General features: G+C 23.0%; 1 protein-coding gene across 2 annotated transcripts; it reads right to left on the reverse strand.

Annotated features, from left to right (window-relative positions):
• Positions 1-1,075: 1,075 nt before the first annotated feature.
• Sf3b1 (splicing factor 3B subunit 1) lies at positions 1,076-9,278 on the reverse strand. Of its 2 annotated transcripts, XM_003698823.4 has the most exons (19): positions 9,003-9,278; positions 8,541-8,719; positions 8,364-8,450; positions 8,144-8,270; positions 6,034-6,113; positions 5,781-5,948; positions 5,490-5,706; positions 4,956-5,357; positions 4,399-4,862; positions 3,935-4,292; positions 3,572-3,864; positions 3,351-3,476; positions 3,049-3,270; positions 2,793-2,975; positions 2,527-2,715; positions 2,268-2,443; positions 1,921-2,193; positions 1,612-1,828; positions 1,076-1,510 (listed from the first exon to the last, which is right to left on the reverse strand). In XM_003698823.4, the coding sequence occupies exons 1-19, from the start codon at positions 9,028-9,030 to the stop codon at positions 1,352-1,354; spliced, it is 3,948 nt and encodes a 1,315-aa protein (XP_003698871.1). In that variant the 5' UTR covers positions 9,031-9,278; the 3' UTR covers positions 1,076-1,351. The 2 variants fall into 2 exon arrangements, with proteins under 2 accessions (XP_003698871.1, XP_012348992.1); XM_012493538.3 differs by lacking the exons at positions 8,144-8,270; positions 8,364-8,450; positions 8,541-8,719; positions 9,003-9,278 and adding an exon at positions 6,420-6,559.
• Between the last annotated feature and the right edge of the window lie 2,846 nt (positions 9,279-12,124).

The raw sequence follows: 12,124 nt of genomic DNA on the forward strand, positions 1-12,124 counted from the left end.
GTTTTCTTTTTTTCTAGGAATGCTTTAATAAAACATTAAAAGTTTTGCACAAAGTGTGCTTTTAAATAATCAAATATTTATTCTAAAATATTATAAAAAACATTTATTGGAATGAAACTATATATACTTTTTATTACATTCAAGAATAATTTTTTATTTTTAATAATTTGCAAATTATTAATTATTTTATGTAATATATTTTATTATAATTGTATATACAAAATATAAAATTGTATTATATATTATATTTTTCTCAATAATTTTTTTTTAATAAATTAATGTAGAAAAAAGTTTAATTTATTTATTTTATAATATTTATAAACGATATATTTATTTTTATTTTAATTATAAATTTAATTAATAATTTAGGGATATATATGTATACGTTATTAAAAGTGCTATTAGATAAATGGCCTTTATATATATTTTAAATATATAAATGAGATATAAAAAATTATCTTTTAAATTTTATTTGGTTCTCAATTTGAAAGTATATATTATAATATATATGTAATTGCACTTTTATCAGGATTGAAACTAAAGGAATTGCATTGAATTCAAAAATAGTTGAGAAATGTTATAAATATAATGATGTATGTATGTGTATATTTATGCATATATGCTTTATGCCAATTTAAAATAAATCTATTTGGAAGTATAGACATTTCACATACAATTTTTATACAAAAAATATTGCAATAAATGTTTCATAAAGAAAAAAAAATATAACGTAACTATATTCTCCAATGATATTTCAAAATATAATGTACATGTGTAAGTTCGATATGTGAACATTGTTATACACAATATTCGCTATAAAATATTAAGCTGTCTTAAAAATTATAAATAAATATTTAAAAATAAATTAGTATTAATTTTATTTAGTCATTTAATAAATTTTGAAAATAAAATATGTAAAAAAAATTCTGTTTGTGTTTTTTTTTTCCATTATAATATTATTTTCATGAAAAATATAGTTTTTTATTCTTATAAGAATAATTATCTTATTCTTCTTATAAGAAACAATTATCTGAATATTGAAGCAAATATTTTGAAATAAATAAATTCAAATTCATTGCTTAGAATATGAAATATTTTATTTATAAGGACTGACAAATATTTTTTCTTAAGAATTTATAATTAGAATCAATTTTTAATTTAAAAGAATTTATATATAATTTTTTTTTATAGAAAGAAGTCCAAGAAATAAATACTATCAAAGTTTACTGTCTATATCTTATGCATCACATAACTATTTTAGCTGACTTGTAAACAATAAGCGAATGATACTATGTTTTACGAAGATTATATAAATGTATAATACACATTTTTATATATATATTTAAAATCATTATAAAACATAGTCCAATTCATATCTAATATACTGATTCTTTGGATCATTCATAATTCGAGGATAACCAGCTACAAGAGCATCTTGTCCACCTATATAAAGAGAATTATAAATTTTCCAATATACATCTCGTACTTTCCGTGCTGGATGAAATAACCCCTAAATAAAAACGTAATTATGAATGATATTTTATTATGTTATATCTATTATATTAATATTTACATAATTGAATATATACTTAATTGAATTGTAATATATACCTGCAAAGTATATTGTAATATTTTAATTGGTCCAAGAGCCACACGTAATCCATCTACTGCATCCATAAATGCTTGTACTAAATGAGGTGAAGTTTCAAAGACGTTCGGCCATACATGATTTAATAGATGTATCAATGCATCTTCACATCCAAACCCATAAACACCTAATGCCATATGTTTAATAGCAGCACATGCTGTTTGTCTATGTACTAAATCTCTGTAATAATAGTATTGAATTGAATTAGATTTTTATTATTATATTATTATTTCTCATAAAAAGATTAATTTCTCATATAAATATTTTTTTACCTATCCATAAGTGCATCTTCCAACAATGGACTAACAGCATAAATATAATCTTTTCCCATTTCACCGATATATTCGAACAAAAAAGATAAAGATTTTAATACACCATTTTGTACATTTAGTTCTGGTACTCTATATTCATTCATCAATGCAGGAAGTACTGTAAACGGACTACAAGTTTCAGCTACAATAGCTATAGCTACTGTAGTGCATACACGATTTTGACGTTCTTGTACTTTCAAATTATTCAATAAAGTTGCTAATACATCATGAGGACTGTACAAATGAATAAAAAATTTAAAACATGTTAATGTTATTAAACTTCGATATTATTTATAATTTATAATTACCCTATCGCTTTTGCAATATAACCAAATGTATTTACTGTAGCTCTTCTAATCGCTTTCTTATGAGCTTTTAGAAGCTCCAAAAGTTCAAAACATATTCTCATCCATTCTCTAGCAGATACATATTCAGGTCCTCTATCTGCAATTCTGCCTACGAGATCAATACAATTTTCTTGTACCTAATATGAAAAATTTTATATTGTAAATATATTTTTAGAATATGACTAATAATTTTTATATAAATATAATTATAAATACTCACTTTTTCATGTCTATTCTTTAATATAGGAGTGAGTCGTGGTAATAAATCTTTAATAGGTGGTGTCATTTTTGTCATTCCTATGACATTTACAATAGCTTTTAATGCGCCCAAAATACTACCTAATACTTCTGGATATTCTTCACCTAAATATTCGTAAAGGACAACACCTAAATGACCCATTAGTTTTTCCTATAAATAAATAAAAACAACAAAAATAAGTATCATCTTATATTAATAAAATTTATATGTACAAAATATAAATTTACTTCTTGACAAGTCTTCATCACAACAGCAATTCGTGATATTAAATCGGCAGCTTGTTGTCTTACTTTTGCAGACTTATTATTTAATCTCCACAATATTGTACCGCATATTTGTGGAAGATATGCTTTTACTCTTTTTCCTAATGTATTCACAATGGTACCAAAACCATTCAACATTACAACATCCTATGTTAATAAATAAATTTATTACATTATTATTGTATAATTTGAATTTATAGAAATTATAACTAGTACAGACCTCTGTTGTTTGTTCTTGGAAAGCATATAAAATACCATCAATAAGTTGTTCTTCTAAACGAGAATCAACATCTGCTGCTCCCAAGTTGCCCATTATTTTTTCAATAGTTTCCATAACCATTTTTCTATATTGTTCATTTTCATCCTTCAAATCATCTACTACACGATTTATAATTTCTGATGCACCAACTTTATTTGCAATTTCTACAGTTGTATCCACAAGCTAAAAAAATCAAATTTTTATAAAATTCGTGTATTTTATAATTTTTTTTATCAATATGTTCATTAATATATATAATATACTTGTCTATAATTTCTACGATCTAAAGCCATTCGGTGATTCCAAAAATGTTTAAAGAAATGTGGAAGGATTTCATCTTTGATATATTGCGCTTCTACACCATCTGTTCCGCAACATTGTTTCACTACCTATAATATATCATTTTGATATAATAATAATATATTTAATATATGATTATAATTAAAATATTGATATTGGTATTATTATACTTTAAAGAATTTACTTTAAGAACAATTTTCTTCATTTCTTCATCTGGTGACTGGAATTCACGAATAAGAATTAACATTACTTCACGAGTATAATAATTAGCATATTCAGCATCCATAAGAGGAATTAAATAACCAATGGCTTTTAAGAATGCAGCGAGACCTTTTCCTCTATGAGTACGAATACCTTTCCAAAGTGGTTTTAAAACAGAATCGAAACTTTCGATACCGTAAGGTGTGGCTGCTTCAGCTAAGGCAGCAATTGCTAAAGCAGTGATAGTACGAACTTTTTGTTGTTCGTCAACGAGACCTATAAATTAATCAATGTTTTTTAATTATCTTTTAAAATATAATTTAATAAGTTGTAAAAATTTAATTACCATGTTCTATAATTTCAACCAAACTCTTTAAATGTGGTAATATAGCACATCCCATAAGAATAGCAATTTGTTGTACAATTTTTATACCAGTATGACGAGCTTGCCATGATTTTTTACTACGACATACAGCTTTAAGGAATGGAAGTAAAGAAGGAATTCCTAAGGCTGATGCCACCACAGCAAATGCTCTGGCTGTTGTATTACGGACATATTCATCAATATTGTCAATATCTGGTCTCATTGTAGAAATCATTGTTGCCAAACCAGCAGCTTTTGCCAAATTAGAGATAATTTCTCTACCTTCGACACGAGCATAGTAGTCTTCATCAATAAGCAAAGGTTCAATAACGACCAAAATCTAAAAATAATTTTATTTTTAGATTTATAAATTCCAAAATAAAATAAATTTAATTATAAATATATAATTAATATATATATAAATTTATTAAATTTAATAGATTTACCTTATGTACATAAGGTCTAACCAAGTCATCAAGTTTATAAAGAATACGATCAATAACTTTTACAAGAAGATGACGTTCTTGATCTTCCAGTGTAGGAGACATAAGAAGTGGAAGTATCTGATTAAACAATGGACCTGCACCAAATTCTCTTGCTTTATCTGTAATTTGTCTCAATGCAGCTTTCCTCATTGGTGGTGTACCATTTTTAATTTTTAATAATAATTTCATGATTTTTCTTTCTTTCTGTTCTTCAGGACTAAGTGTTTCTTCATCAACATCAACTAATAATTTATCAAAATATTGTGCGTCTTCAGGTTTCATAAAAGGCAAATTTCCTTTTGGCTGATTGTCTACAAACTTTGCTGTTTTATCTTCTGTTTGAATGAAAAATCCTTGTGGTGTACCCGCGATAGGTGTTGGGGTAGCAGTGAGTTTCCTTGCAGGTGTACGAATTGGAATATATCCTATATTATAAAAATATAATTAATAATTAAATTTAATAATTAAAAAAATTTTTAATTATAATTTTGAAATCTTTTAAACATTTTATAATCTACCTGCAGGTGGTTGCAAAACTTTATATCCAGGTGGGAATAAAGCATCTAATTCATCATCTGAAAGTGGCCTATTCCTCTCATCAATTTCTCGTTCCCAGCGATATGCTTGAAGTTGTTCTGGCGTCATTGACATTAAATGTCCTGGTGTTGGAGTTGCCAATCCCATAGCTTTGGGTCCTGTTGGTGTTACACCACTAGGTGTTAAAATTGAAGTTTGATGTGGTGTTGTAAGAGGAGTTGCTGGAGTTTGTGGCGTCATAGATCCAGGGGTTTGATTTGAAGGTGTTTCATCCCATCGACTTCGACGTTTGCTAGCTGAAGGGGTAGGTGTTTCTTGAATTAAATCTCCCGCAACTCGATCTGTTCTTGGAGTCTCTGCCCAACCACTATGACCAGGTGTTTCTAACATTAAAAAAAAATTTATTATTTAATTATGTATAAAAATTTATTATTTAATTATGTATTATTTTTTTAACTATATATTTATATTATTTTAATTATTAATTGTTTAATAAAATTGTAGTATAAATTTACCACGTTCAGTTTTTGGTGTTTCATCCCAACGATTTCTACGACTTGAAACAGCTTTCTCATGAGATGGAGTTTCTCTACCAGGAGTAGCTGCACCAGGTGTTGCATGTCCTGGAGTAGCATCCCACATTCTTGTACTTAACCCTGGTGTTGCACCAGGAGTTTCTCCACCTTTACCATGTCCAGGTGTTTCATCCCATCTAATTGCAGCTGGTGTTACCTAATAACATTTTTAAAAAAATTTTTTTTTACTTCCATTTCAGAATTAATGATAACAACTATTTATTTATTTACATCTGCATTATCCCAGGATGTTGGTGTTGCAGTTGTACCAGTAGGTTTTTTTGGTGTTGGAGCATCATCCGTTTGATCCCAACGACCTCTTTTTTTAGGTGCAGGTTTTGGTTCGCCATTTGCTTTTAATGTTCCTTCTTTAGCTTTCTCTGCTAGTTTTTTTCTTAACTAAAGCAATATAAACAAAAATATTTTTTATTTATTTAAATATTAATAAAAAAACTTTATAAAAATTAAATTTGATTGAGCCTACTTCAGTTTCTTCTCCTTTCAATAATTGTTCTCGCATTATTTCAGTATATGTCCTAGAACCGATGTCGGGCGTCTTACCACCTGTAATCAGGAATCAAAAGTCACGCAAAGCGTAACCATTAGATACTTCTTCAATAAATGCTTAAATTTTCAAAAACTTCTGAACATACCTAGCCATTTTATAATATTTATTAAAATGCCCTTAGAATATTTGGATATATTCTAAGTAAACTACTGAATTCACTCTCATTTCCACGTTGCATATACCATTAAATTAAATGACAATAACACATTTTTAAACATAATAACAAATCGTAAGTAATATCGCGATATTTACACAACGGGTTTTAGAGAGCTGCAACAGTAGATGGCATATAGCATACGTACGTGAAAATTTGGTGCCATAGGGAGCACTGTCCTGCTCATGTCTTCCACATCGAAAAATACTTTAGCCATCTAAAAATCAACTCATTCTTGTTATTAATAATATTTGCACACCAATCACTCATACTATTTTTCAATATTTATGTTCTCCCGAGAAACGTGTGATACAATGAGAATTTAGTGACATATGAATTATACGTGTAGTAGTAATCAAAATAGTAGATAAAAAATTTATGAAGAAGAAAACATATGAAAATATATTAATTTATAATTTAATATAAAAAAAAAAGTCTCATTGTATCATTTATAGGACGTGACTGTAATGTTCTGTGACAATTCAATCTCGCTTAACCTTCGACATAGTATCCTCGGTTAGCAGATGATTCCAAATGTGCAGACCGTCACTAAGATTGGAAAAAAATGTAAACATTAGTATTTATTTAAAAGAATCACATTCACTCTGTTCATTCAAGCCAGTATTATTTATTTCTTAACGCTTCCATAATCTAAGCATAAAGAAATATTAATTCTAGTAATTAATAATAACTGAGATAAATATCCAAATTAAATTTTTTATGATATAAAAAAATGTGTAATGTTTTTATGTTTTAATTAATTTAAAAAGAATCCATTTAAAATATAATAAATTTCATTATGTACAATATAAAATATTTATTTTTATTTTGTAAATATTATTTATTATTATTGTTTATAATTTTTATTTATAATTTAAATAGAATTCATTTGAAATAAATTTTGCTATTCTTTCTATTTCATTTATTGTAGTTAACAATCCTACATTAACAAAAATATAATATTCAATAATTTTTTTAAAATAAATTAATAAATGAATAAATACAATAAAATTTTTACTTGTATTACTTTTTTTTATAATTCATATTTAATATTTTTTTTGAATTATTTATATATATAAATCTATTGGACTAGTATACAATCTTATATAATTGAATGATTATAGACTTATTAAACATTTTCTGTTTTTAAAAGGAAATGTATAATAAACAAATTAAATTATATATAAATTAAAATATCTTTTTATAAATTATTCAAAAAATTTAAATTTTATTAATTATCCAAAATATTGAATAATATAATTATATAAAATTTTGTTTATCTTTTTTTTTATATTGTATATTTTTTTTCAAACAAAAATATAAAAGTATGATAAAAATTATAAAAAATAAAAATCAATAGCATAGTCATTCAATTATTAAAACTTTATCATATTTCATTTTGTATTTAAGTTTATAATAATATAAGATAATATAAAGAAAAAGTCAACTTGACTATTCTGCTATTAAAAAAAATATAGATTAAGTAGTAATATATATTAAATTAAATTTTTTTTTATTATAATAAAGTCAAGTAGACTTTTTTATTCATTCATACATTGAAATATATTTAAGATCTTAAATCAGTGATAGAAGCTCTATTGTGCATGTATTTTGTTGCAATATAATTAATAGTTATATATATTAGATAACTTTAGAAAATATTAAAAATAAATATATTATGCTAATTATATATAAAATATATAATGCAAATTTTGATAAAATTATGTTAATTATGTAAAGAAAAAATAAAGATTCTTTTATTCCATTATATTGCTTCAAAATATCAACAAAAATAACAATATATAAACACACTTAATATCTAATTACCTGTTTTGTTTTCAAACTGTTTAACTTAAAGGAAAAAGTACTAACCTTCTGCAAAAGGATCAACACGTTCAGGCGATATGATCATTCTTCGTCTTTTTTGTCTATATTCATCTTCCCTGTCAGCTATAGTGGGTCGTCGTCTATCAGCAAAAGGATCATAATCTTTTTCACTCTAAATAATAAAAAAATAAAAATTAAATTAAATTAAAAATTATTAATATAATCATTAATATTATTAATGTAATATTATTATATGTTAAAATACCTGTGCAACATCATTGAGCAATGCTGCTGGTGCAGTATATCCTGGTCTTTTATTAGTACTAAAAGTTGTTGGTTCATAATCTTCATCCTTAAAGAAAAATAATATATTTTATACTTTCATATGAGGTTCTTATAATAATTAAATTATAATTATATTAGAAATAAAAAATGAAATTACCTCAATTTCATCATTGGCTGCAATAGATGTTACATAGCCTTCATATTTATTATTACTTCCATCATAGATATCTTGATCATAAAAGCCAGTTTTTCCTAATCCTACTTGTTCTTTTTCTGAAGATGCATTTTGAATCTCTTTTTTCTTTGATTGTATTTCTCTTATTTGTGCTTCAATGTCTAAATATAATTAATATTTAATTATATAAATCAATGAAATTTTATATAAAAATAACTTAAATATTAAAATATAATAAAAATAAATTAAAATTAAATATTAAACAAAAAATTAAACATTAAATTAATTATATGATTTTTATTAGTAATAATAAATAACAAGCAATTTAAATAAAAAATCAGCAAATGTTTTTTAAGATATTTATGTAATTTTTAATTATTAATTATTAAAAATGATTGAATATAATTTAAATAGTCAAAAAAATTTAATTTAAAACAATTAAACCTTCATGCGTTCTGGGAATGGAATCCATCGTGTAGCGTTAAAACTTGACAGAAAACTATCCTCGAGAACTCCGTCACTACACTTGATTTTTGTCAAGTCTTTAAAAATAAGAATTATCTTTGTAGTATTATACAAGTGTTCTTTGTGCACATCACAATATCATTTAATAAAACATGTAAAACATTTAGCAGAGAACCAAATTCCGTCCTTTTATTAATCTTTATACTAGTAATATTATAAGATGGCACACTATTAATTATTTTTAAATCGTAAAAGGGCATTTACATGAATATTATTTCACTTATTACAATTAATAAAGCACCAATAAAATTATCGTTTCATGAAAATATGTCTAAAGTTAGTCTAAAGAATATTAAGTTACTAACAAAATATAATTGTACAATTATATGATTTTATTTCAATTTGATAATGATAATAATTTGATAATAAATGATATATATATATATATATCAATATGCATATATTTATGTAAAAAAATATACTCGCTTATATTTTTATCACAAACTAAATGTAAAATAAAATAAACTAAACTAAAAAAATGGAATAGATCAATGCAGATCTAGTCTATATATTTTTATCTATGATCACATGACAAGTATAAACAAAAAAAAAACAAATAATAGAAGAAGGATAGAGATAATAAAACAATTAACTTTATTTCTCTATGGCAGATGAAACAATATATAGATACAAGAAGCAAATATTAAAAGAAAAGTAAAGAATAAAAGAGTTAGTTATTGATTCCATATCTTGAAAAATTTTCAAAAATCTTTTTAAAAATATTTAAAAGATGGGATTTATGATGTTAATTTTTATTCTACTTTATCCTGTTTTAGAAGAAATGTTTTTAACACTCAAAAGATGGCGTTAATAATCCATTCTTAATAATCCATCTTTATCATTCTATCTTTATTCTTTCTCTTATTATTTTTTATTCTTTCTATGTGTATTTCATTTACGACATTCTGGAAATGGCGTTATATCCATAATTTTTATTTTATCTTTGTTCTTTTTCTACTATTTGTTTTCTTATCTATATTTTTGCAAAATTTATGCACATAAAGACTATTCTGATATCTGATTAATTTAATCTTAACAGAGATCTTTATTTAATCTTAATAAGATTTATTCAATCAAATTTTTTTATAGATTTGATTATGGAATCATTACAACAAATCATAGATCAATTATTAGTTCAATATAATTATGTATTAAGTTAGAAAAATAATATAAGTCAACTGTTTGTCAAACTAAAAGTATATTTTCGATAATTTGGATATTTTATATATACTGTGATGATTTGTAATTATTGAACATAACAAATTAAAATGAATTTGAACTTTATATTTCTCAATAGATTTTTAATTTTTTATTTAGAATATAATACCATTTTAATTATTTTTAATAATGATTTTTATTTTCAAAAATTGAAATAATATATTATCATTATATTTTATTTATTTTTATTACTATTAAAATTTGTTTGCTAATTTATCAATGATAATCTAAAGTTTTATCAAAATATTTTATATTCTATAACAAATTCATTAAGATTTCTATCATATCTTCATAAATTAAACTTTATTATATTTCTTTTTGAGATTATGAAATACATGATTTTATAAGTATATATATTTGCTATCTTTTTATTTCAGATATATATATTCTGGAGAAAAATATAAATTTTATTTTATTTCATAATTTGTATATAAATAATATTTAAAGAAGAAATTTTTACATGAAAGTTGGAAATTAGGAAATTGGATTATCATTTATTTTTATCAAATCTTTTAATTATTTTTTTTATCAAATTTTTTAATTATTTTCTGCATTTGAATTCTTTCATTTAATTTTGAAAAATATTGATAATTATAATATCTTTCTTTTTTAAATATATATAATTCTTATTTTATTTATCATTTTGTTTTATAAAATAATCATTTTAATATACTCAAAATGAAATATATTATTTACTTACATTGATTAGACTTCAATGTATGTTTTATCTAATCAATAATATGATACATAAGTTTTTAAAATAGTTATAAAAAAAAGAAATTGATTTCTTTTCATAGATGTAATATATAAATCGGTAAAAAAAAAGAATATTATAATTCATAAATATAATTAATATGTCAAATATATATTTTATATTATTTGTTTTATTGGTTTTTTATCATTTATTTTATTATTCGAGCAAATTAAAATTTTTTTTATTATAATTGCAATTTAATTATAGATAATTAACTTATAATAAATATTTATTACAATTCATTAAAATTTTAGATTCAATAAATTTTAAAAATTAACAAGAATAATAAAAAAAATACGAAAGATGATTTAATTATTTATTTTATAATAGCAATACAAATGGAATATAAATCAATGTAAAAAAAGTAAACTTTAAACATAAAGTATGATATATCATGATATATCAATGAAAAAAGAATGAAAAGTGAAAAAAGTAAGTTTTTCTATATTTTTCAGCGAAAAATGATGTTAAGATTCAACTTAAAATACATTTGTTTGTTTGTTCGGATTATTAAATTTTTTGATTATTCTTACCATTCGCAGAAATACTGAATGAATTAAGATCTTTTTTTTCTATGAACAAAATCTCAAAATAATTTTAATAGAATATTAATAGAATATTAAAGAACAAGAAAAATACATATATATTAAATATACACTAAAAATATAATAATGTTATAAGCAAAGAGATGTCATATCATTGTTAATTATTAAAATGGATGAATTTATAAATACATTTTATGTTTGTTAAATTCATATCTATTCCCTATTTTAGGAGGGGTTGGCTTATCAATACAACATAGATGAAGTTAAAAATAGAAAATATTTCTTATAATATACACAATATATAATCTCATTGTCAGTAATATATATATATATACATATATATATTATCTATACTGAAGTTTGAGATCATCGGCAGATATTAGAAAATTATGTACATAAATTAATATACTATGTCTAATTGTATTATTTTATATTCTTTTATATTAAAGCAAACATATAAAATAAAATAATCTACAGATTAATAAAAACAGATTATATTAAGCTTAATTATTTCAAAATATATA

This window comes from Apis florea, unplaced genomic scaffold (genome assembly GCF_048593485.1).
Source record: "Apis florea isolate Af1SG1 unplaced genomic scaffold, ASM4859348v1 contig_3158_pilon, whole genome shotgun sequence".
NCBI lineage: Eukaryota > Metazoa > Arthropoda > Insecta > Hymenoptera > Apidae > Apis > Apis florea.